Source organism: Drosophila navojoa, chromosome 5 (assembly GCF_054131105.1).
Source record: "Drosophila navojoa isolate 15081-1374.11 chromosome 5, UAZ_NAV_1.0, whole genome shotgun sequence".
Taxonomy (NCBI): Eukaryota; Metazoa; Arthropoda; class Insecta; order Diptera; family Drosophilidae; genus Drosophila; species Drosophila navojoa.
The window spans coordinates 20370861-20395296 of NC_142893.1; the positions used below are offsets into that span (position 1 = coordinate 20370861).

Consider the following 24436-nt stretch of genomic DNA (forward strand, 5'->3'; position numbering starts at 1 on the left):
AAGGGAGGAATTCTTTTGATTGCTACACTTTATTGCTCTCAGCTACAGATACAGCTATAGATACAGATTTAGATACAGCTACAGATACAGATAGCTCGGATAGAAACTACAAAAGGCTGCCGCAGCTGGGTGCATTGCGAATTAACGAGTGCGCGCTACTGCTACTGGAATGAAGATCTCTCTGGGCCCTGCCTTGGGGCCGTTGAATTGGATTTCTCTGTTCGAGAGAGGCAAATGCATATAACTTGGTCCTCTGTGTGGTGCGCTTCAGTCCCGCTGCAGCAGGGACTCGGAGAGCCGCTCGATGGCCGTGGTCGGCGTCTTCTTGTGGTCCTTCTCGGCGGCGGCGGCTGCCTCAGCCTCGGCGTCGGCCGCCTCCTGCGCCTTGGCCTCCTCGTGCTCGCGCTGCTTCTGGAAGTGCCGGAACTCCGTGGGCGTCAGCATGCCGCGCAGCACCGTGTCGTAGCTAACGCTGACGCCCTTGGCGCACATCTTCTGGTGCAGCTTCCAGCACTCGCGCTCCTTGATGCTGCACACGTACAGAGGGAAATTGTAGTCCTGCTGTTGCTGCTCCTCCTGCTCCTGCTCCTGCTGCTGCTGCTGCTGCACATTACAGTTGGCCGCATTGTTCTCCTTCTTGGCCTCCTCCGCGGACGAACCAGCCGAGTCGGCCAGCAGCTCCTGCTGCCTGGACTCCATCTGAGCGCCCGGCTTGTTGCCCGCCTCGCTCAGGAATATGGAGACGGGCGGCGCCGTCGGCGGCCGATTGGCACGAATCCGCGCTGCCAGCGGCGCTATCGATCCGCGCCTGATCATGTGCGAGTACTCCTTGGAGGCCAGTTGAAAGGTGGGCGGATAGCTATCTTGAAACGAGACTGCAACAAGAGTTAGTGCGGCGGACAATGATGAACTATGTGAATAAATATTTATATAATAGTAACCATGTTGATAAACAATATAAATTATATAATTGTTAATCAAATGGAAGAGATTAAACTTTAAGCATCTCCACTAAGCCAGAGACTAACTAACTAAATAGCTAAGCAGATGGAACTATTGATTAACCTGTTAATTAATTATATAAATCATATGGAGGAATAGAAATGCTTCCCAAAGCTTCTAATCAGTTTATCTTTAGAGATTATTTAGGTTAATCAAATCAAAAAGCTTTAAATATTTTCCATGTGCACTAAATAGAATCTAACATTTATTTAATTATAATTATTAGGTATAAAATTAAGACTAATTTAAGAATTAAGCACTGATAGCTGAAGCCTTCAGCTTGAACTAACATTTGGACTATTGGAACAATGCACTAATTACTTAGTAGATAGTCATAGCCAACAATTCTCTGCATTTCACTTAGCTCAAATTGCACTCTATAAAGCTCTCACATATTCTAATTAGAATTTAAGTTTACTGAAAATTCTAGTTTATAATTCTCGAGAAGTTGTGGATATATTCTAGCCCTAACTAGAAATTAACATGCCAAGCCAGAGAATTTACTTACTAACTTAAATTTGGAGATGTCAAGATATAACCTATTCCAATTCAATTTAATATAACATTCAGATTATCCACTTCAAAAGGGTTTGATAGTTTTTATAAGCTCCATTTATAAACTAAACTATTTAGAAACTATTTTCAGCATTCTTCTAATTTAATTTTGTAAAGTTCTCATGCACTCCAATTAGAGTTTTAATATAATATGAATCTGAATCTGAATTTATTATATCATCCAGATGCCAATTGGAATTTTATTATATTCTAAACTCAAGATTATCCATTTCTCTGTAGAATCTCTATACTTTCTATAAACCCTAACTCAAAACTAACATTCATAGTTACCTATTTCCAGAATAACACTAATTGAAATACATATGTAAAGCTCTCACATATTCCAATTGAAATCCATACCAACTCTAACTAAAAACTGACATACATATATTGATAACTATTCTCAGCATCTCACATAACTAAAATCAGAATTAGTAACATTAGCATTCATATTCCAATTGGAATTACTCTTTACTGTGCACTCTTATTGGACTTACCCGATTTGCCCGTTTTGCGCAGCAGCGGCGCCCTGCGCTGTGGACTGCGCTGCGATGTCGACGTCGACAGTTTCTCGCCGCCGGTGGGCGTGGCCGCCGCGGAGTTCTCCTCCCGCTCGGAGTCGCTGCCCTCGGAGCTGAGCAGCGAGACGAGCGTGATGACATCCGGCGCAATGACGCTGCGCGCACGACTCAGCGACTTCTTAGTGGAGCCGCCGGCATCGGAGCTGAGCAGGGAGCTGCTGCTGCTGTCCGGTGGCACGGCCACAGCCACCGAGGAGGTGGTACGCGAGAAGATCTTGCGGCGGCGCAGCTTCTGCTGCTGGCTGCGCTTGCTGGAGGCGGCCAGGACGGACTTGCTGCTCTCGTCCAGACGCACCGGAGCGGACATGGCGCGCACCAGAGGCGGACGCCGTTGCACGGTCAGAGCAGAGGAGACGTTCTGCTCGGTTGTGGTGGATGCTGCTCCTGTTGCTGCTGCTGCTCCTGCTGCTCCTGCTGTTGCTTGCTGCTTGGGCAACTCGCTGCACTCCGTGGCGCTGTCGATGTCGCTGTGAATCGCCTCCTGCTCGTTGGTGGCGCGTATGGTCTGGGCCAGCACAATATTCAGATTGATGCGATTCTTGTCCGCCTTGGCGCTGTGGATGCAAAAGTGTAACAGCTTGATTGATTGATTGACTGACTGAGTGAGTGACTGAGTGACTGACCGAGTGACCTACTGTGCCCTCGACTGCAGCTAAATATAAATCAAATTATTTTGCATTAGTTTGCAATTTATGCTGAGCTCAATTCCGCACACATGCAACATGGCCCGAAATAGAAATTAACTCGTGCAAATGCGAGGGTGGCCACACCAGTTCCCCACACGATCTCTGTGTTTGTCTATTTTGGCAAAACGAAACCATGTCAATTACACTTGCAATTGGCGCCCAAAATAAAAGTGTTTACTGCCAGCTCAAGTCCTTCAGCGGCGGCAGCACCAAGCTGGGCGGTAGTAGTTCAATGAACCAGTTCTAGTTCCAGCTACAGCTACAGCTCTAGCTCTAGCTCTTATCTAGTCGCACGCCCGCACGCCGGTGATCGACTTAACTGTGTCGCAGCGTGGCGCTTGAGTGACATGAGCTCTCTGAGCGCTCCCGCACTCGCAGAGAGAGGGTGCTGGTAGGGCTGGCTGGGTGGGTGTACCCAGCCACCTATATGGGTGGTATGCACTGCATATAAAAACTTTGACGTCGGTGTCAAGCATGCAAATTGCGCCAAACTATTGAAAGTGTCATTTGGGCATATTTACTGAGAGGGAGAGAGAGAGAGAGAGAGTGAGAGAAAGGAGAGGGCGGGTATAGCTCGTTTTATACGCATATAAATTGATATGCATATATGCTAATCGGATATACGCATGAAAAGTTGCGAACATGCCAAGGTCAAACCACATATAAACACTTTTCTTTACTAGCGAGTGTATACATATATATGTGTGTGTGTAAGTGCGTATGTGTATGTGTACAGATATGTATTCGAGCGTGTGTTTAAGTAAACACAAATAGATTTTAACTGTTCATTGCCAGGAATTGACAACACTTTTGTTTAACTAAAACGAAACGAAGAGTAGCATAAAAGGGAGTGCTCACTAGGGAATACCCTATATCAACTATGCCTCTTTAAAATATATATGCACTCACATATACCACATATACCAATACCAATACATACACATACACAAGTACTCATTTCGAGCGCTGGGATCTGGAAGACCTTCTTCTGCACACACATTTTTAGAAACCAATATACCCTAAATGGCTGTGTAATAATTTAGCAAATTCTTAAAATTTCATTAAGTCGGTATTCACGTATCTGATGTGCGTATATTAATTTTGTATATAAATATTCATATATATTGTCTGTGTCCCTCTGATATTAAAGCTAAAGTCTTCATTTTATATACTATATCATTTTGTATACTATATCATTTTATATACTATTAAGATATATGTATGACTTAAACATTTTTGACGTAGTAAATGCAGTACAACTGTCTACTTTACAATTTCAAAAGTCCGGTTAGAAAATATTACTCTCAGATTTACGTTTACCCACTGATAGACTTTAATATTATATAATATATTTGAAAGGATTTTGTGTTTAACTGTTTAACTGAATATAAAACACTTCTATTTTTTTTTTTTTTTTTTTTTTTTTTGCTTTTTAGTTAATATTACAATTTATTGTGAATAGCTGACAATAAATTGTAATATTAAAATGTATGAAATAAATACAAATAAAATAATGTATATATTAATTACACACTTTTCACTTGTTTTGGTAATTCTAAGGAAAATCTATACTAATTTCTAAGTATCATACCATTAGAATGTTTAAAAATATATATTTATTTATATATGACAACGCTCTATGTACTACGTTAGTGATTACGTAAAGTGTGTATCTTCAAGAGGGCTAATACAAAAATATTCATTTACCAAACTATACCTCTCCTTTTTGACGTAGGTAAACCTAAAGCTGAAGGGTTCTATTACTATATAAGTTAAACAACAACACTTCAATTATAATCAATTTTACTTCCGATTTATATAACTCTATAGCGCATATTAAAATTCTCTCTTCCAGAGAGGTAAACATATCCAAGGTCATATGATAGTAATGAGAGGATTGGGTAAAAAAATGTATGTCGCAAAAACCGTACGGACACTATAAGCGGAGTCTATAAACCCGAATTCTGCTGCAGGTATATATCTAAGTGAAGGATATATCTAGGTATGCCTGTATATACATATTTGAATCTTCTCTTCTCACTTCATAAAGTTTGTTCACCAAATCTTGGATCTATTCTAAATGGCTTCTATATATCCCAACATCACCCCCTCCCTTCACTTACGTGTCTGTCTCTGTCTGGCCTTCCTGCTGCTGCTGCTGCTGTGGCAGTGCCTGCTTCTGTTGGGTCTTCTGCATGGAGGATGTGGATGCCCAGACCATCAGGTCGGTCTTGTCGCGCAGGTGAGTGCCCAGCTCCGCCTGCGTGGGCGTCAGCCGGCCGGCAAGGCGGACCGCCGTCGAGTCGTCAATGGCCAAGGATGACTGGCGGCTGGGCGCGTACAGCTTCTGGCGGATGTTCTCTATGGAGCGGCCGACGGAGAGGCCGCGCGACAGATAGCCGCGCTGCTGGGCCGAGTACCTGCCTACGTTTACGTGGCTATGTCCGTGGGCGTGGGCGTGGCTGGGCGGCTCGATGAGCGAGTGCTGCTTGCGCACGGGCAGCGCAGCCGTAGACGTTGTCCCAGCCGTGGACGTAGTCGTCTGATAGCGACGGCGGCTAGCCACAGACAAGGACATGGCGCGGCGTGGATGCTCGGATTGGGACTCGACCTCGACGTCGGTGTTGGGTGTCGCCAGGTGGCCGTTTGATTAGCGACTGAAATTGCCAATTGGCGTTCGAACGGTCCCGAGCCGAGAATCAATTCGCATCGAATGCAAATCAATTACGTCGCCATTAAGAGCGGAGACCAGGGACCAGGGACCAGGGACCCGAAGCCAATAACTTTGTCAACAAAAGCGCCCAAAAACCGGCTGCAGTCACGGAACGGATGAGCCTCAGCCCGGCTGCCACTTGAGCTGAGTTTGACGTAAACTTTCACTTGGAGCTAATTTGCAATTGTTATGCAGAGTGTGGGAGAGAGCGAGACAGACTGTGACTGTGGCTGTGGCTGTGGCTGCCTCCACGTCCACGTTGTTTGCCTGCCGCGCGCTAACTGCGTTTTGTGAATGAAGCCGCTCTGTTATGTTGCCAACAAACAAACAAGCAAACAAACCAGCAAACAACATGGCAGCGGGAGCGTTGCCAATGCCCACCCTACACCGCCCACCCACGAGCGGGCAGTGCCTGCGCCACCCGCCCCACTTCGGCTGCGGGCGCAGAGCGGCGCCATCGCCGTTGCAGCAAATGTTGTTATGCTCGAGCGGCGCTCGGCTGTCGCTCGCCTCGGCCTGACTCCGGCTGAGCTGAACTGAACTGTTTGCCCCATTTCCGCCGGCTCGCACACGTGCAGGCAGCATGCCATACGAGGGCTGCTCAGACAGTTGACTAATGGTATATTGATTAGGTTTGAGGACTCAAAGGATGATTTTCTAGACGTTATTCGACCCAACCATTTTCGATATTTGCTTAAGATTATAAAGTATAGCACATTCAGCCTAACGATCCAATATGTGTCTATATAAATCTTAATTCTAGGCTCATTTACTACTAATTCAATGCTATTGATCTTTATTGAAGAACTAATTCAATTAATTTTCAATTTCATATATTCCATTTTATGCTATCTTGAAATACATTACCCAAAAATATTTAAACTAAAACTCAATTTTGTCATATTTCTCTGTTTCAGCTGTAACTTGAACCAGAGAACTCTTCAATCTCACCTCGCTAAGCGATGCTATGTTGTACTTTTTAGAGTGCTCTTCTCTCACATTCTCAAATAAAATCTAACGCAACTTTCCATATATTTTTTACATCAGGTACAACTACAACTTCGACCTGACTACTCTTCAAACACACCTCGCTATACTATACTTTTCTATACTATTATCTTTCTACATTCTTAAATAAAACATAACCTAACTCTCTTTCCCATGTATCTCAGTTTCAGCAGTACAGTACTCGCTCTCGAGCAGACAACTCTTCAAACGCACCTCGCCTGTCTCCACTGATTGGCTGACTGGCAACTCGATGAACTCGCACGAACTTTTGTTTTCATTTCAACGCCAGCTCCACCCACGCCTTTCATTTTGTTTGTTTGTAATCAAATAAAGAGCGAGAGGGAGAGAGAGAGAGAGAGAGAGAGAGAGTGAGAGGGAGCTATTGCAATATTTTATTAAGTAAATCCAAAATCCATATGCAAATCGGCCAGAGCCAAATGAATGAATGAATGAATGAATGCGTGAAGCTCAGGCCGTGCCAGCGTGCTCAATGTCAACGAATGTTAGATGCAAATGCGATGATCCTGCCAGACAGAGACAGAGATAGAGGCAGAGACACACTCAGTCTGTGTGTGTGTGTGTGTGTGTGAGTATCTGATGGCAAGTGAAAAACTTTCACATTTGTGACAATTTCAAATTCATCAAAGACATGCAAAGTTGTATCAAAAGTTTTTCGTGCGCGTTGGCAATCAAAAAGTAACGAACATAACTGCTCCACAGCCCTAACAAAAAAAGAAAACCGTAAAAATGTAACTGCCATTGGGGAAACCTAGTAGCAACAACAACAGCAACTCAAGTAACAACAGCAAATGGCATCAGGAACCAAATCAAGCCCATTTCAGGGTCACATGCCATTCATACAGCTACCTGCCCAATATTTAATTGTTATACCTGGAGTATGCCGAGTATATGTGCACATATATACACACATATATACGCATTTATGCACACATACATATAAAATCCAGTCAAAATATCATTGCGAATCGCACTTAAAACAAATAACAAATTTGACTGCCATTAATCATATCAAAGTCAATATTTATTGAGCTTCGTATTACCCCTAGTACCTAGCACCCAACACACCGCCTCCCCCCTCCAGCCTTTTGTTGGGTGGGTAATACTCCCAGTCAAAATCTCATTTCCTCATTTCGACAATCTCGGATTCGATTGTAATAGAAATGAACCGAACCAAATGGCTGCAAATCAAAATTCATATTTGTCGAGCGGTGTCAAAAATATATATTTAAGTACATTTAGTCTTATTAGGCGGTACCAATAGGCACCGCTGCTGGAATGTAAGTGCTCGACCATGAAATACCCAACAGAAATATATAATAATATGTTACATAGCAACTTTTGAGTTACTTTATTATATTTTTTAAAATGAATAAATATTTATGGCTACGAAATTGAATATAATATTTAATTCCCAGATAGAGCGTAACTACTGACAGAGATCTACTCAAATCGTCGTACATATATGGGCATAAATTCTTTAACAAAAATTGTACACTCGGTATTCGTATTGATAAAATCATTTTTAAAGCGCTATTAACCATTTCTTATTTATCGTTATTTCATTTATATTTTCCGTATTAGTTTCTCAATTTCAAATTTTACCGCCAAACAATTTCAAAAGATTGCACAAAAGAAAGCTGCCTGATACAGGATGCATCAATCGTAGCACGGAGCTTTCTGTTGACAGCCCCACCGCATTTATCAGCACTGACAATGTTGTAAAGTGACGTTTGCTGCTGACGTCTCGTAGCCGTCGGCTGTCAAGTGACGTTTGCTGTCGTGGCGTTGATAGACATAGAAAGTAGCTGCCGCTGCATTGGGTTTAAGTCGTACGCCGGAATTTTCATACACTATTAAATTAAACACTAAACTAAATCACGCTCATAATGCAACGCCAAACACTAGTGCTCTGCTTGATTGCGCTCGCCTGCGCCACGGGCGCCCAGGCCAGCTGCAAGGCCACGTTGACCGCCTTCAGCACACAGGACGCAACCATTCTGACGCAGTTGGCTCATGTTGCCGAGTTCACATTGCAGTGCAGCAACTCGGCGCAACCCAGCCTGTTCGCCGAGTTCCCCTGCGGCAAGGTTGTGCCCGTCGCCAAGGTGGGCGATAGCAAATACCAGGTGAGTGGTGCCCCCCTCTTAATTATTGTTGACAGAATCTCAACTAATCTGATGTGTGTTGCAGGTGAGCTGGGTGGAGGACATCAAGCAGGGCAGCAGCGGCAATGTGCTGGTGCGTCTCTTCGACGAGGACGGCTATGCCAATGTGCGCAAGGCACAGCGCGATGGTGACAAGGTCTCCTCCGTCAAATCTCTGCTGGACATCACCGTGCCCACAAAGAGCGCCTACAAGGGACCCTGGATCAAGGCTGAGCTGCTCGCCGCTGTGCTGGTCGGCGGCGTTGCTTACTTCGCCTTCACCACCAAGAGCAAGGTGCAGTCGTAAAGTGGAGCATATGCATCAACTTCCTGAATGAAATTCATTCACCATACCAAGTAGTAACAAATTAACGACATTATCCGCGATTCATGTACCAGATTCCACTGAGATTTTCACCATTTTCATATCGTTAAGCTTCATTTAGTACGAGAATCGTGTAATAAATTGTTCCAAGTCCAAACAACAACTAAGACGACAAACTGTACTTTAATGTATCTAATTTAAGTTTACTTAAGTTTAACAATACGATTTGTAGGTTGTTATAAGATAGCTGGAGATGGGAGATGGAGGTGGAAGTGGAGGACAGCGCTCTCAGTGGACAGCTCCGGTGGCCACAGCAGCGGATAGGCCAGCACCCGCAGCTGCAGGCGGCAATCCTCCGTTCATGTTGCTCTCCTCATCCGATGAGATGTCTATCATGCTCTCAACGCGCGACGGCGACATCACATATACAAAGTGCTCCGTGGAGCCCTCGGGCACCATGGCGGCGCCAGCGGGCGCGTTCAGCGTGGAGCCATCTGGTTGCTGGGGCGGCGGTGTGTCGGTGCAGTATTTGAGATTTGCCGTGCTGCCTGACTCCTCGGGCGGCACTACACCATTGCAATCGAAGTTCTCCAGCTCAAGCTCAATGTCGCTGACGATGCGCATGCAGCGCATCTTGGCCAGGGATTGGAACTTCATGGGCATGGCGCGCACCTGTCGCGCCAGACTCAGGAAGAACAGCGTATTGGCGTCCAGTTCCCGATTGGCCTGCAGCACAGCGGACACGTCCCAGTCGCTGGGAAAGCGCGGATCGCTGATCTTGCGCGTCTTGGCGGGCGAGGGCTGCGAGCAGTTGGCGGCGGCTGCGCTTGCACTGGAGCTGGTGCAGCTGAGGTTGATGGCAGCTGTCTGCGGAGATGGCTGCACTCGCCTCACCTTCGAGCTGGGTGGCGCCGCTGGTGGGGGCGGCGGTGGCGTCGGATTGCCCAGCCCCAGAGCTGCAGTCGTCGCATTCCCGTTCAGATTGTGTCGATTGGCCAGATTCTGGAAGAGACCCAGCGGCGTTCCAGCCGCCGCAGCAGCGCTCAGCTCCTTCTTGAAGTTGTCCGCGGCAGCAAACAGATGCGGCTCGATGATCAGGCAGCCCACATTGTTGGCCGTGCTGCAGTTGGCCGTTGACGTCAGCGGCAGTCCGGCGGCAGCCGCTGCAGCCTTCAGCGTAAACATCTGGGCGGCAGCCGCCGCGGGCAGTCCGCCGATGCCCATGGGCAGGCTGGCCAGCGTAGCCAGCGCAGCGGCATTGGCACTGACTGAGCTCTTGCCGGCCGCACTCAGGGGCAGGGTGGGCAGAGGGAGGATGCCGCTGTTAGAGCTGCTGTTGCTGCAGTTGGCGGTCGGCGGCGTCATCGAGCTGAGCGTCAGAGGCGCCACCGCAGCGCAGTTGCTGCTGCCGTTGCTATTGCTATTGTGGTTCTGCGGCGCTGCGCCGGAGTTGCTGAGCGCTCCGGGCGAGACGAGGCTGGGCGGTGTGGCGGCCACGCTGGGCGTCAGTATCGGCGTCGTATAACTGTTCACGGTCTGCGTGCTGAGCGCCGAGGTGGATGCTGTCGCCGTGGCTATGGTGATCTTCAGGTCATCCTCTCCTCCATTGCTGGCCGCCTTGGCCAGCACCTGGTAGCCAAAGTCGCATTCATTGTCATCCTCATCGTTCGACTTGCCATTGCCATTCGCTGAGTTTCTGTGGAGGATGCGAGCGTTAGATTCGTTTGATCCATGTGAAATCTTGTAAAGGAGACTCACCTGCCAGGACCCTGGAATGGTTTGAGGAACTCCATGTGATCTGCGTGCGCCCAATACTGATATTTCTTTGATGTTTTTGTGCCAACGCGAAAGGAACGCAGATATTTCGTGTAACTGTCGCGAAGGTTTTTCCATTTTCGCTTCGAAGCTTCTGTAAAATGCACACAAGGATTTCCAATCAGTTTCAAATTTGGTTAAACAAAAGCGAAGAACAAATTTAATTAAATGCAATGTACATATGTATGTACATACATATGTATGTATGTATTTAAAAACCCAGATCACCCGGGATTCAGGGGATCTCCTAGTCGGGCACTTCGCTCTTTTTATTTTTCAATAATTTTATGATAATTAAAAAAAATAATAACAAAAAACTACATTGTATGTATGCATGTATGTATGTATGTAAGTACATGCATATTTATTTATCAAAAGTTTTTGATTGCATACTTTTAGTGTGCAGCTAAACTGATAGATTTATGAATTTTATGTACAATGTACATACATATGTATGTATGTATGTATGTACGTACATACGTATGTATATTGATATATCATTTTTCATCATTTATGTATGTATACTTACAGACATTGTACATTTAATGTATTTTGGTTTTTAAGCTGCCATTTGAAGACCATAAAAGATCATATGAAGCATGGTATAACTTATATATGTACATACATACACACATATAAATATACAATATATGTACATACTGTTTATGTTACAGTTGAACATACATACATACATACATACATATGTACATATGTACTTAGAAAGAATCGTTTACAAATACTATTCTCTGAAATTTGATGACATGCTCCACTCCTATGCTTAAGAATATGCCTTATAATATACTCATGCATTTAAGTACACGCATGTTGTATGTACATATGTGCATATGTATGTACATAGGTACATATGTATGTATGTCTTATACAACGCAGTATAACAGGCCTTTACATAATATGTATGTATGTACGTATGTGTACATATGTATGTCTTTATATACATACATACATTCATTCATACATCAATTTCCACTTCAATACTTAAATCCTATTTCTATGTAGCCAATCTCAATAACTGCGTTCTCAGAGATGAGCGTTTGCTGCGATGATTAAAGCGTGACTTCAGTTTTTCAATTACATATGTATGTATGTATTTTCTGCAAAGTCGAAATTCTCTATATACAAAATTATGAACGCACATACATACATACATACATACATACATATGTACATACATATATTTATGTATGAATGTACAATACGTACTCATTCTGTCTCATTTTTGAGTGAAAAATCGCACTATGAATTGCGTAGCTTTGTACATTTACAGTTTTGACCACATCAGCTATTCCTATCCCTGTCTATGTTTCTGTCCCTGTTTTCTTCCTAAGCTTCTGTTCCGCAGAAATAAGCAATGTTCCTCTTTAGAATAGTTTAGTCGCTCGAGTTCTGTCGATCGGAGTGGAAGTGTGCCGGCTTTTTGTTTTGTGTGATGCACAATTATCAATTGAAAGTGTGGAGTAACTGGGATCGCAAGTAAAAAAATAAAAAGTGTAGGTACGTATACAAATGTATGTATAAACATATACATATGTCGCTGTGTGAATATAATGTAAACGTTAGTGGAATATCGTTAGCGGTAGCAGCTTTTGATTAGACTTCCTATTAAATTTACTTTTCACTGGTATTAAATGCGTACATACAGGCATTTACATATGTATGTATCCATGTACATATTCTAATATTACATATTTATTTTCACTTTGAATACCTTGGTGCATTTGCAAATATAGCAAATAATTGAAAACTTACTTTTCCATTAATAAAAATTTCACTCACAATTAGAACTTTTGATAAAACTTCTAATGAAAGTGAAATGCAACAGCGACCAATTGGTCTGCCTGCAACAAAAACAAACTGGCAACAGAATTTTGCGTCCGCATTTGTTTTTATGCTGACATTCGAGAGACCGAAATGGGAGAAGGCGAAACGTCCGTGAGAGTATGAAAGACAGTAAAAGAGAGAGAGGAGAAATTGATGCGCAGAAGCAACAGGGTGTCACAGTTAATGTCGTTGCAGAAAACTGAATTACTTCACGTACGCTAAATATATACATACTTATGTACGTACATACATATGTATGTACATTATTACAATGTGAGACATAGAATTTCGCAAAGCAATTATTTCTTTTGCTGTGACTAATTTTGACAGTGCTTCTATTATCCTAGTCACAGTGTAATGCATGCGTCAAACTGGGTGACGTTAAATTCTCTCTCAGCATCGCGCTGGCAACAATAACAAGAACATCACCACTGAGCGCGCAGCTTGTATCAGTTTCGCTCTTATGTTTTTGTTTGCCTTTTCTGCGCGTTCGTGTTTTCATTATGCTCTTACCAGAGCTGTGCTAATTTTGCAATCTGTTTTGTGACAATGATGCATTATTAAATCGTTTAATGTCAGCTTTGTAACATATTAATAACAACATTTAGATACATACATATGCATATGTATTTGTGTTTATAATATATTTTAGGTCCTCTTGTAATAGCGAATGTACAGAAATTTGTACAGAATATGTAAAAGAATTGGGTTGTAGGGTATATGTATGTTGGTGTGCAAGGGCTGCTTTTCGTGTTTTTGTTTTTGTCTCTCACTGCAATTCGCCGACCACGGACGCGTTCTGCACAGCGCCATGCCAGCCGCACCGCAGTCGCCCCCGCATACAATCATCTGTAGGCGCGCTCACACTCTTACACGTGCACACACATACATACAGAATACATATATACAAAAACACATACACAAAATAAAACGGCCGGCGGTTCGTCGTCGCAGCGACGCCGCGACAGCAGAGCATTTGTCCGCTTCGCCGTGCGACGCGGGCCGCTGGTTGAGTGTGCGAGTTTCGCAGTATGCACAAATGTGTATGTGTATGCATGTATGTATGTATGTATGTGATTGTGAATGTGTGCCTTGCACGTAGTAATTGAATTTAAGCGCACAGGCGGCCGCAGCGGTTCTCTGTTACCGCCGCCACACAACTTCCTTTTTTCTCGTAGATTCCTGAGTATGTATGTGTGTGTGTATTTGCCGTGTGTCTTGTTGTTGCTCTTCTTTACTTTTTTTTGTACCGCTATTTTTTGTTGTTGGTTCCTTACCCACTGATAATCCAATCTCGTCCGCTATTTGTGTCCAGACCTTCATCTTCACCTCAACGTTCTTATAATCAGGATTGTGATTATTGTAGACGACATCGTACTTCTTGACAATATCAATGAAATCGGATGTATTATCGGAGGTTGTGGAGGACTCGCTAATCGCTCGAGCCACTTTCATTTCCTTCATGGCTTAGCGTTAACGGTTTTTCAAAAAACTTTTTGCAGCGACGCTTTAGCAGTTTTCACCAATACACTCACGCTCATACGTACGCACACACGCACTTACTCACACACACATGTACAAGCAACACGAACAGAAATCTTTTTATAGGCGTGTGGGCGCGCTATTGACCGTTGACGGCAAGACCACGACCACAGCAGCGCCTTCCCCCTCTGAACGAACGGCAAAGAACAGAGGCAAGGCGAAGCGTACAGGCAACGAGCGAACTGCGAACAGTGAACAACGGCAAACAGCGAGAGACCAGCGAGCGAACGAACGAGCGACTGCCGTTTTGTATGACCGCCTCGACAAAAGTTGGACACTTGAATGAGGAGAGCGCACATGAGCTGCATGCACACAACCTAACAGAGGCATCGGCAGCGGCGGCAGCCGCAGCAGCAGCAGCAGCAGAGCAGAGACCGCAGCAAGCAGCGGCGCCAGCGACGCGACAGCAGCCAGGCAGGCAAGCAGGGCAGCAGCAGCAGCAACAGCAACAACAGTAAGAGCAACGCGCCAGCGTACGAACGAAGCGACAGTGAGGCGAACCGTCGTTGGAGGACGTGTAAAGAAGAACAAGAAGCAGCACAACATCATCATCATCATTATCATCATTGTAGTCGACGTCGTCGTCGCCGTCGTTGTTGTTGTTTTCGTTGGAGTCGTCGTTGGCGTTCAACGGCAGCAGCAACGGCGGCAGGCAGCCAGCCCCATGACATGAACACATACACACATACAAATACACACCGACACAAATAAAAACTCACAAACATAGACACACATTTACGCACACACACTGAGCCGGGACACATAGCGACAGCGCAGTTTGGCGCTCGCAATAAGCGCGCAACGGTTGCGACGCCATTGCCGCCGCCACAGCGCCGCTCCAACGTTTCTGTTAGCCGCCCACATTCGACGCCCGCTGCTGTGCGGAACCGAGCGGCAGCAGCAACACCAACAACAACAACAAAGCAAACTCAATTTCATGACTACGTTCGTCCGTTGCTGTCGCCGCGACCCACAAGGCAAAAGCATGAGTTTGTTATTGTTGTTGCTGCTGCCGTTTCAGTTTGTTTTTGTTGTTTGATGATGCCTTTCTGTATGTATGTATGTGTGTATATGTATATGTTTGTATATATGTGTGCTATGCATGTATATGTATGTGTGCATGTGCGAGCGTACAACTAACATGCCAGAACTGACGAGTTTCGCACTGAAAGCACACTCCGCTCTTCCACTCCCCGCAGTACAGTATTACAGATTGGGGTCCTGTTTTGGGGACTTGTATAATATTATTTTGCCGAGCATTGACCAGAAGATCTAGCATTAGCTAAACTTAATTCCAGTCGTATCCTTTTTACCGCTCTGCTATTTTTGTTTTATTTTATTTTATTTTCTTTTTTCAGAATTAGCCGCATTAAGTTGACCTGCAAAGAAAGTGAAAATCAAAAGATGTTTATCTATCGACAATTCTGCTACTGCACGCGGTATTGCGTGCTCGCTCGCTCCCTCTTTTCGCATGCTAAAAGCTTTTCTAACGGATGTTTACAATCGATTATGCAGTTTTGGGTGAACTCTAAAAGCTTTCTGTCAAAGCTCAGATCTTTGCAAACTGAAACATACATATGTATGTGTACGTATGTATGTAGCATTCAGCGACTGGCTTAATACAGCTTATTTACACAGACATTGCATACACATGAATGCTGTAAAACTGTTGCACCTTCATTCAACGGCAACGGCTGTGTTGGCATTGAGATTGCAGAAACTGAAGTTCAAGGTCATTACTTAGCATACTTATGTATGCACGTACATACCTACGTATGTTGTATATGTAATTGTTTATATATTTGGCTCGCATTCGATTTTGACACCCGCTGCTCGCAGTGATCGTTCATCATGTGCATTCATTGTTGCTCTGCTTCCGATGTCTAAATGCTTTTGTTGTAAAGTTCAAGCGCTGTCGCCGCTCTTATCAGTTGCTTGCTGTGGCCACCGCCCTCTCGCCGCTCTCTGGCGCTCTCCTGCTCTCCGTTGCGCTCTGTTTTCGTTTCGCACTCTCTATACATTCCCTCTGCCTCTGCATCTGGCTCTGCCTGTGATTTATATTTTTGCAACACGGCAACTCTTGTTGTTGGTGTTGTTGTTAAATAACTTTTGCTGCCGTTTTGCCTCTTCTGCTTTTCTTCAGCTTTGTTTTCGAGTGTTGTTGTTGTCGCTGCTGCTGGGTCCGCCGTCGCTGCGTTGACTCGCATTTAATTTTGCCATCTCCCTTTTCTCGTCTCTTCATAAGCTGCTTTGACTGCGGCCCGAGTGAACGAACAAGACGAGCGAACGGCCGTCCGTCGCTGACGTTGCCGTTGCCGTTGTCGTTTGCTGCTGCTGCTGCTGTTGCTTTTGCCGTTGCCATTTGCCGCTGCCACTGGTGTGCAGCATCCCAAATTGTTTCCATCGATTCGAGGCAGCAACGTTGTAGAATTTTGTGCCCGAACCACCGCCCCCTCGGTCCGCCACATCCCCAGCAGCTCTTGTTGCGGCTCTTTTCCTTTTTCAAGTTGTTTTGTTGCCGTCGTCGTCGTCGTCGTTGTCGTCTCAGCCAGCGCCACACACTTGGCCCACTCAGCTGCTGTCGCTGTTGCTGCTGCTGCTGTTGCTGTTGGCTTGCGACGACTGTAGCGAACCTACGACCAGTTCCCTTCCCAAGCACTGCGTCCCGCCCGCACAGCTCCTTCTATAGCATGTGCGTATATGTATGTATGCACGTGTGTGTGTGCGAGTGTGCGATTGTGTTTGTGTGGCGGACTAGCGTGGCCCAAACTAACACGTAGACGTCGGCCCGCCTGCATATACATACATACATACATACATATATATGTATACAAGCACATGCATACATACATACGTCCATGCAGCTCTGTGTGTGTGTATGTTTGTATCTCTTCAGCTTGTGCGCGTTTTTGTTGCTTTTATTATATTTTTTCGCTTTTCTCTATGTCCCGTGCTTCAGCCAACGACGGTGACGACGACGACGGCAGCGGCAACAGCGACGGCAACAGCAACAGCAACAGCAGCGGCAGCGGCAGCCAGCAAGCACCTTCCTTTTACCAGCTCCTATTCCGAGTGCCTGCCGCACACCTCCAGCTCGCCCCCGTCCTGCCACGCCTCTTGATTCCAGCGCCCCCACCCGACCGAGTGAGAGCCGCCTGCCGCGTCCTTGTGGCCGCCCCATGCCTAGTCACCAGTTCCCTTCGTCATCATCGTTGCCATCAAAAGCCCGGTAGCCGCGTCCCCCTTTTCCCTTTCCGCCCTCTCTGCCCCTCTCTCACTCTCTCTATATCTCTCTCACTCACTCACACTCTCCTGTTCTCCCTTTTACTAGCGGCGAATGGCTGAGCGGCCGGGCAGGCAAAAGCAGGGGGCAGCTGTGCGAGAGGCGTGGAGTGTGGGGCGTGGGACGTTTGCGTGCGGCGGCGGCGTGAAGCCGGGGGCATGGCTGTGTGCACGGGCGTGTAGAAGTATGTGTGTATGTGTGCATGACTATATGTATTGTGTGAGCGCGCGCGTGGATTTGTCCGTGTGTGTGTGCGCTGTTGTTTTTGCTTTAGTCGCTGCTGCTGCTGTTGTTGTTTCTGCTGATTCTCTGCCGCTGCTGCTGCTGTGTTTGGGTTTTCGCTATCATGTTAAAGCGGCGCGGCCTACAAAGAGCGACGAAGTTGCTGGCGCAGTCACCGCCGCCGCTGCTGCTGCTGGCGCTGCCGCTGCCGTTATTTTGAGCTTTTACTGCTGCTGCTGCTGCTGTTGCTTTTGTTGTTGTGGCTGCTGCTGTTGGTGTTGGTGTTGTTGTTGCTTTTCGCAAATCGATAAACGATGTCCGGGACGGGGACTGCGGCATAGCGCTTTGCGTGTGTACCTATATACAATGTGTACATATGTATTTGTAGTACATACATGTAGTATGTGCACGCATGTACATATGTACATGCGTATGTATGTGTATGCATGCTATGCATGTGTGCCGTTGTGTAAAGCAAAGCGGACCAAACATGTCCCGGCGCTGCTGGTCAACAGCATTCGGACTTTTTGTTGCAGTTATCATTGCGCTCAAACTTGCAATACATAAACTGTAAATAAAAACAAAGCGATTTCTATGAGTACATATGAATGTACATATGTATGTGGTAGCAAAATATGTACATATGTGTGAATGCATATAACACATACGTATGTGTATGTATATGTATGTATGTCATACTATCATATATGTATGTACATAGATGTATATACATACATATGTATAAGTTTTTGTACTTATTACTCAAAACGATTATACATACATACATATGTATGTATGTACACATGTATATTTAGTCGCCAAATAAAAAGAACTTATTTACATACACACATTATACATACATATGTATGTATGTATACCGCAAGCTTGCTTCCCAGTTCTTGAACACTTACTTGCTAGTATACAAAATTCCTTATATCATACGGTAAAGTACATAAGCACATTTGTATGTATGTATGTGTATACATATAGAACTATGTACATACATATATGTAGGTATAGCTGCTGTACAAAAAATAGTAATAGTGCTAGACACAAAGGCTTCGTGTGCAACATTAAATTTTATAGAGATGGAGAGTGAGGGATTGAAGAAGAGGGAGGGGGAGAGAAATACAGAGGGACATCGGATGAGAGAAAGAGAGAGAGGGGAAAAGAAGCGATAGATATATGTACATATGTATGTAAAGCAAGAAGGTTATGGATGAAAGGAAAGATGTGTAAATTGTAAAATATTTAGAAAATTGACTTCTTGTATAGATATACATATACATACATACATACATATGTACATACATATCTACAAAAAAACTAAACTATTTTCATTCTGCCATTTCCTCAGAAAGCTAAATCGAAATGTCCAACTTTGAATGTTATCTGAGAGAAATCGCCGAGGATATCCGTAATCCTGACGATCCCAACAATATTCGAGATTTCCAAACCGTGAAGAGCTATGTGCTGCGTATCTTGCGCCTGCAGGATCCCTACTTTAATATCATATTTCAAAAGGATATCCTATTTGGTGAGTGGCATAGAAATGGAATTTGATTAGCTACAAGTTTAGACGCGTGTCTCGCTCTCCCTTCTCAGGCAGCTTGGCCCATAAAGTGCGTATCTATAACGACGATGAAGCGGATGTTTTGATGGAGCTGCGCTTTCCGGCGTACAATCTCATCAAACAGGTGGAAGACATCAAACGTCCGGGATTTATGTTCCTTGACTTTTCGCAGGCCTGCTGCGATACTATGATAGCCAATCATCTGGCCAACAATAAGGGCAGGATCCTGTCTCAGTCGAAGCTAAGGCGCTGGATAGATAGCATTTTTACGAACGCCTTGTACAACTACGGCAATGTGGTTCACGGCATCTACGAGGACTACCAACTGAAGTACGTTTGGCGCGGCGCGGCCTATACGATTCAAGCGGTTTCGCATCTTCGCACATTTTCCATTGATTTCGTGCCAGCCGTAAAAATTGTGTGTCAGACCGCTGGCACCTGGCATGCTATACCCAAGTCCTCGAACATTGCGGGTCATATGCACCGTTATACCTTTATGATTAGCAATGTGGACGCGGAGCTGCAGCACGTGGCGCGTTGTGGCCGTAAGTTGAAAGATGTTTTACGCCTGCTGCAGGCCTTCCGCATCTCAAAGAATTTGCCAAAGCTGCGCTGCACTCACTTTGTTAACCTGGCCATTTGGCTATCCACGCGTATGGGCTACCAGACCCTATATTATATGTCAGTTAGTGACCTCTTTTTACAGGTAAGCACTCGGAATAAAACTATATGCATTGCTTGCTTGAATGATTTGTTTTGGTCCTGTCCACTAGATGCTGTACGAGCTCTGCGAAGCCTTTTACGAGGGTCACTTGCCATATATATGGAATTGTCAAATGAATCTCCTCGGAAATTTTAAGGAGATGGAGATATTGCAGTATCACAATGAATTACTGGATGCCTACACTACACTTGATTCATACCCTTCTCAGCCAGCTCTAAGCTATGCCCGTTGCCTCAGTCACTTTGAATAGACAGACGCATGGAGGAAATACGTTTTATATACCATTATATATTACACAACCACAAGCGGAAGCGAATACCATTTTTACATTGTATAAGAGTTCTTACTGTTTGTTTAATCAGTTACATTTTTATTTTAATAAAAACACAAAAAAATTAAACTCTTTTCATTTTGATTATCCTTAAGCCGTTAGCGAAGTATTTTACAGCCCTATTTTGCGCCAAAAATTAAACATATCGTTAGACTCGATTACAAAGTTCATTTATTTTCATATATATGCATATGGAACACCTAGTTAGTTGCATGCAAAAATTCCAAAAGTGAATTTTATGTTAGTATATACATAGGTATTAATTGTATTCAAAAATGACTAAAGCAGTATATATGTATTTAGTATTTTGGTATGCATATACTAATTAAAAGAGCTTATTCACTTTAAGTATTTTTTGGGCTTTTAGTTCAAATGTTGTGTATTTGCACGTATGCCAAAGTCTTGTCATACTGAATTTACAACAATAATTAAATGCACTAACGGAAATTTTTCGAGTGTGAATGCTAAATTGATTCTTTTACAAATGAAAACAGGTGAATTATTGAGTTAAAATCAAAATTATATTGCATTACTAAGATGCGTATTTTGTCCAATAGGCTTCAACAACTCAACATCCTTGGGTATGCGAATCGGCTGACCGTGTTTATCCTTAAGCTGAAGTTGAAAGAGCAATTGTACCATAACAATTACATAGTTAGCCAAAGCGTTGAAAACCTAAAATGCATGAATAATATACGTAGATGAAAATATATTTTCAAAATTTGATAGATACAATGAAATAGTCTCTTATTGAGTAGTTTAGGGATATGTTGCTGTGTTTTGTTTTCTCAAATGCGTATGTATATACAATGTTGCTAGAGTGCTTACCAAATAGTTTAGCGATATGTTGCAGGGGAAGCTGTAGCCAATGTGAGCCGAATCGTTGTTGTGCATACGCCAGAGCTGGAAGGACTCAACAGCATTTTTGAGCGTTGCCTGGTTTCCAAAGTGATGGGCATAGTTGCTGAGTAGCTGGAGACAGTTGCGTTTCTGGAGAGGATCAGGGAAATTGACAGGATGTGCTCGTACAGCTGGAGAGTCACTCTTACCTCTCGCTGCAGCAGGTAGCCGTAGACGCTGGTCATGATCAGTTTGTAGATGTGAACTCCCAGATGCAGTGATACGAATGTGTACTGGGTGTCCCACGCCTCTCGGTGGAGCAGCTTCTGGCAGAGCATATACACAAAGCAGGTCATGTGCGTGAAATCGTAGAAGATGCCGGCGCCGCTGATATACCCGCACACGTCGTTCATCACGTCCAGCAGACGGGAGCAACGCTTGGTGAACTCAAACAAATGATCCATGTGCTGCAGCTGCTCATCATTGGCCTTGGCTGAGGAGTCTGCCTTCGCGTACTGTTGCTCCACCAGCTTCATTATGAGGCGAAAGCGTATGCGCAGATAGTCCATGAGGCCGATGTGTATAAAGCCCATCGTGCCCAGCATGGAGGTCAGCATGGAGTAGGTGCTGGCGATGAGTATGGTGGACACATAGCCGCAGCTGCACTGCGTCGTGTCGAACATCAGCGCCAAGGATATCGCCACATACAAACAGAAGACGAGAGATGAGCCGTACCAGTACTTGGAGCGGGTACGATTGTAGCGCCACTGGACATGCGGGAACTCGTCTGAGATATCAGTATCCAGCAGCTGCATGCTGGCCAGCAGTCCAACGTGTTTCGAGCAATACGCATCCATGGACAGGCAATGCTCCACGTAGGTAAGGATGCACGAGATGCACTCCCAGGAGAAGATTATCTTGAAGAGCGGCGAGAGGTGGCTGAACATGGCCTGCGACATCTGTGGATCGGTCAGCTTAACATAAACTCCGCCCACGAATCCCAGCAGGATGGCAGCGCGTGCCGTCAATGCGTAGAGGACGCGCAGCCGCGTCGACCTCGGGCCGCCTTCGCTCTGGCTGTGCAGCCGGAACGTGAGGATGCCCAGGTAGAAGAGCAGCCTGTACAGGCTGTCGTAGCAATAGACGAAGCCATCGCCTCGGCGTGTGCTCGGTTGTTGCATGTTGAATGGACTAACTGAAGCTACTGATGCCACTCGCCTGCCACGCGCGCATTTGATTGATGAGGCCAAGTTAATGGCCTGCCTTGATAAGATCATGTTTTTGTTAATTGAAAACATGTTAAGCCAATTGGGGGTTTATTTAGTGTCATCTATCTAAGGCATATTTTACTTCTAGCTCTTTTCTTCTTCTTCTGTTTTACTGAGCAGCTTTTGTTTAACTCTAGGATTTTATTCAATTATGAAATTTGTTTTAAACTAAATAAGTTGTTCCGTTTGTCCTTGAATCCTGGTGATGGTGAGGGTTGGGAGTAAGGATTGGGCCACATGTCACAAAAGTTTCCGCCCTTCAAGTTCGACGCTCCTTTTTATCGCCCACAGCTCCATTGCTAAATGCATGATTGTGTGAATCGGATTTCTTGCGGCGCAGCGTCTTCTGCAGGACGTGCGCATCCGCTGGCTCGATGCGTTTGTAGTACTGCTCTTTGGTGTCGACAATCTCGAAGCCAAATTTCTTGTAGAACTCGATGGCGCCATCGTTGTTTATTTGCACGTGCCTACCAAGGAGAAGGAATTGCAGATAAAGCATTAGAGATCAAACACACTTTGCATTTACTCACAGAAAGATGCTGTCGAAGTTGCCATCCTTTTCGGCATAGTTCAGTATGTGTTCGAACATGATGGTGCCGATGCCCAGGCGACGGTATGGCGAGAGGCAGCCCAGTGTCATGATGTAGAGGCGTCGTTTGTTATCCGTGGTGTCGATGCGACAGCAGACGGCGCCTACGACGATGTCGTTGTAGTAGGCCAGCTTAGCCAGTTCGCCGGCTTCCAGCACATCCACGTAGAATTTGTCATTGTAGGAGACGGGAAAGACAACCGTGTTAAGCTTCTTCAGTTGCTTTATGTTGTGCGGCGTCACGTCGCCCAATTCGATGCTGGATCTGCGAAAAAACGTTTGGCCGCACGATGATACATTTCTTACTCGTATACATGTATATTTTTAGGTTAGGGTTTCGGCGCCCTTGGCTGCGCTGTTTGTAAGACAGAACTCCATTAACTTACCTAGTCATAGTTTTTGTTCACAATATTACTTAGAAGTTAACAATGCGCTTTGCGCGTAAATTTTTAGCAGAATAATTTGTTAAATTAGAATAGTCTACTATCTTGATAAATTATTTTAATGCTGTCATCGATAGGAAATATATTTATTATCGACAACAGAAAACAGCTGCTAGAACTGCCAAGGTGTGACCAAACGCGAAAAATACCAAGCCGATATTAAGGTCCTAGTAGTCGATAGCTTATTTCAGAGAAATATTCGTGCTGAGTCGGATTTGTGAAAATCGTGCACTTTTTTTTTACTTTGCGTATAGTAAATACTCAAAATGAATCCTAATATGAATATGATGCAGATGTCTGGACCTCCCATGATGCAAGTCTCGCCAATGATGCAGTCATCGCCGCAACCCATGATGCCCACCGGTCCGTCCGGCCCAGTGCCAATGCAGCAGCAGCAGCAGCATCAACAACAGCAGCAGCAGCAGCAGCAACAACAACAACAGCAACAACAGCAGCAGCAAGCCGAAAAGCTAGACAACATATCGAGAGTGAAGACTCTGCTGGGACCATTGCGAGAGTCTATGTTCCTAACCATTCGGTCCAGTGCCTTCACTCTGCAGCAAAACAATTTGGCGGACAATCTGAAGCGGGACAATGGCGGCCATGGTCATGTGCCCCGCTTTGACAAGCACCTGGAGGACTTTTACGCGTACTGTGATCAAATGGAACTGCATCTCAAAACGGCCATCCAATGCATGCAGCAGCTAAACTCGTCCCAGCATTATTTGCCCGGCGCTGTGACGGCCATTCGAATGGACAATTTTATACCGGACAATCCGGCTGGACCTATTCCATATCCCACTTATCTAAACACAGTTCGTGTTCACGTGCAGTCGGCGAAGGATATCCACGACACACTAATCAGTGCAGCTCAAAATATATCTCAGGCCGATTGATAATTAGAGTACGATTATGTTTTGATTATAATTGAA

General features: G+C 44.9%; 7 protein-coding genes across 10 annotated transcripts; 3 read left to right on the top strand and 4 right to left on the bottom strand.

The window, feature by feature from the left end:
* Nucleotides 1–40: 40 nt before the first annotated feature.
* LOC108654764 (uncharacterized) lies at nt 41–5840 on the bottom strand. Of its 2 annotated transcripts, none has more exons than XM_089261727.1 (3): nt 4948–5840; nt 2055–2692; nt 41–863 (listed from the first exon to the last, which is right to left on the bottom strand). In XM_089261727.1, exons 1-3 carry the CDS (start codon nt 5400–5402, stop codon nt 268–270), a joined length of 1689 nt encoding a protein of 562 aa, XP_089117853.1. In that variant the 5' UTR covers nt 5403–5840; the 3' UTR covers nt 41–267. The 2 variants fall into 2 exon arrangements, with proteins under 2 accessions (XP_089117853.1, XP_017961786.1); XM_018106297.3 differs by having other exon boundaries at nt 45–875; nt 4948–5839.
* A 2466-nt stretch (nt 5841–8306) lies between these two features.
* Nucleotides 8307–9211, top strand: Tapdelta (Translocon-associated protein delta). Its single transcript, XM_018106302.3, has 2 exons — nt 8307–8692; nt 8757–9211. The coding sequence occupies exons 1-2, from the start codon at nt 8453–8455 to the stop codon at nt 9015–9017; spliced, it is 501 nt and encodes a 166-aa protein (XP_017961791.1). The 5' UTR covers nt 8307–8452; the 3' UTR covers nt 9018–9211.
* On the bottom strand, nt 9200–14536 carry LOC108654763 (uncharacterized). 2 transcript variants are annotated; one of them, XM_018106295.3, is made up of 3 exons: nt 13967–14536; nt 10794–10944; nt 9200–10731 (listed from the first exon to the last, which is right to left on the bottom strand). In XM_018106295.3, the coding sequence occupies exons 1-3, from the start codon at nt 14151–14153 to the stop codon at nt 9324–9326; spliced, it is 1746 nt and encodes a 581-aa protein (XP_017961784.1). In that variant the 5' UTR covers nt 14154–14536; the 3' UTR covers nt 9200–9323. The 2 variants fall into 2 exon arrangements, with proteins under 2 accessions (XP_017961784.1, XP_089118532.1); XM_089262406.1 differs by lacking the exon at nt 13967–14536 and adding an exon at nt 12618–12784.
* LOC108654765 (cyclic GMP-AMP synthase-like receptor) lies at nt 12218–20397 on the top strand. Of its 2 annotated transcripts, none has more exons than XM_018106298.3 (4): nt 12218–12325; nt 19094–19273; nt 19342–20015; nt 20083–20396. In XM_018106298.3, the coding sequence occupies exons 2-4, from the start codon at nt 19108–19110 to the stop codon at nt 20281–20283; spliced, it is 1041 nt and encodes a 346-aa protein (XP_017961787.2). In that variant the 5' UTR covers nt 12218–12325; nt 19094–19107; the 3' UTR covers nt 20284–20396. The 2 variants fall into 2 exon arrangements, with proteins under 2 accessions (XP_017961787.2, XP_089118533.1); XM_089262407.1 differs by having other exon boundaries at nt 12223–12362; nt 20083–20397.
* A 426-nt stretch (nt 20398–20823) lies between these two features.
* Gr47b (Gustatory receptor 47b) lies at nt 20824–22502 on the bottom strand. Its single transcript, XM_018103060.3, has 3 exons — nt 21414–22502; nt 21193–21354; nt 20824–21039 (listed from the first exon to the last, which is right to left on the bottom strand). The coding sequence occupies exons 1-3, from the start codon at nt 22500–22502 to the stop codon at nt 20884–20886; spliced, it is 1407 nt and encodes a 468-aa protein (XP_017958549.2). The 3' UTR covers nt 20824–20883.
* A 91-nt stretch (nt 22503–22593) lies between these two features.
* san (Probable N-acetyltransferase san) lies at nt 22594–23633 on the bottom strand. The gene is made up of 3 exons (XM_018106301.3): nt 23448–23633; nt 23003–23326; nt 22594–22939 (listed from the first exon to the last, which is right to left on the bottom strand). The coding sequence occupies exons 1-3, from the start codon at nt 23453–23455 to the stop codon at nt 22732–22734; spliced, it is 540 nt and encodes a 179-aa protein (XP_017961790.1). The 5' UTR covers nt 23456–23633; the 3' UTR covers nt 22594–22731.
* Nucleotides 23634–23652: 19 nt separating this feature from the next.
* ix (mediator complex subunit intersex) lies at nt 23653–24408 on the top strand. The gene has a single exon (XM_018106299.3). It carries the CDS (start codon nt 23771–23773, stop codon nt 24398–24400), a length of 630 nt encoding a protein of 209 aa, XP_017961788.1. The 5' UTR covers nt 23653–23770; the 3' UTR covers nt 24401–24408.
* The last annotated feature ends 28 nt before the right edge of the window (nt 24409–24436 follow it).

Bases quoted from the DNA above. Each gene is read 5' to 3' on its own strand.
- LOC108654764 (XM_018106297.3), bottom strand. From the start codon at position 5,402: ATGTCCTTGTCTGTGGCTAGCCGCCGTCGCTATCAGACGACTACGTCC. The intron at 2,693-4,947 runs GTAAGTGAAGGG...TTGCATCCACAG, and splicing joins GGCCAGACAGAGACAGACAC to CGCCAAGGCGGACAAGAATC. The intron at 876-2,054 runs GTAAGTCCAATA...CTCTTGTTGCAG, and splicing joins GCGCAAAACGGGCAAATCGG to TCTCGTTTCAAGATAGCTAT.
- Tapdelta (XM_018106302.3), top strand. From the start codon at position 8,453: ATGCAACGCCAAACACTAGTGCTCTGCTTGATTGCGCTCGCCTGCGCC. The intron at 8,693-8,756 runs GTGAGTGGTGCC...TGTGTGTTGCAG, and splicing joins TGGGCGATAGCAAATACCAG to GTGAGCTGGGTGGAGGACAT.
- LOC108654763 (XM_018106295.3), bottom strand. From the start codon at position 14,153: ATGAAGGAAATGAAAGTGGCTCGAGCGATTAGCGAGTCCTCCACAACC. The intron at 10,945-13,966 runs GTAAGGAACCAA...TGCATTTTACAG, and splicing joins CGAGATTGGATTATCAGTGG to AAGCTTCGAAGCGAAAATGG. The intron at 10,732-10,793 runs GTGAGTCTCCTT...CATCCTCCACAG, and splicing joins CCATTCCAGGGTCCTGGCAG to AAACTCAGCGAATGGCAATG.
- LOC108654765 (XM_018106298.3), top strand. From the start codon at position 19,108: ATGTCCAACTTTGAATGTTATCTGAGAGAAATCGCCGAGGATATCCGT. The intron at 19,274-19,341 runs GTGAGTGGCATA...CTCCCTTCTCAG, and splicing joins TCAAAAGGATATCCTATTTG to GCAGCTTGGCCCATAAAGTG. The intron at 20,016-20,082 runs GTAAGCACTCGG...CCTGTCCACTAG, and splicing joins TTAGTGACCTCTTTTTACAG to ATGCTGTACGAGCTCTGCGA.
- Gr47b (XM_018103060.3), bottom strand. From the start codon at position 22,502: ATGTTTTCAATTAACAAAAACATGATCTTATCAAGGCAGGCCATTAAC. The intron at 21,355-21,413 runs GTAAGAGTGACT...GATCCTCTCCAG, and splicing joins GCTACCTGCTGCAGCGAGAG to AAACGCAACTGTCTCCAGCT. The intron at 21,040-21,192 runs GTAAGCACTCTA...CATGCATTTTAG, and splicing joins ACATATCGCTAAACTATTTG to GTTTTCAACGCTTTGGCTAA.
- san (XM_018106301.3), bottom strand. The intron at 22,940-23,002 runs GTGAGTAAATGC...TCTCCTTGGTAG, and splicing joins AACTTCGACAGCATCTTTCT to GCACGTGCAAATAAACAACG.
- ix (XM_018106299.3), top strand. From the start codon at position 23,771: ATGAATCCTAATATGAATATGATGCAGATGTCTGGACCTCCCATGATG.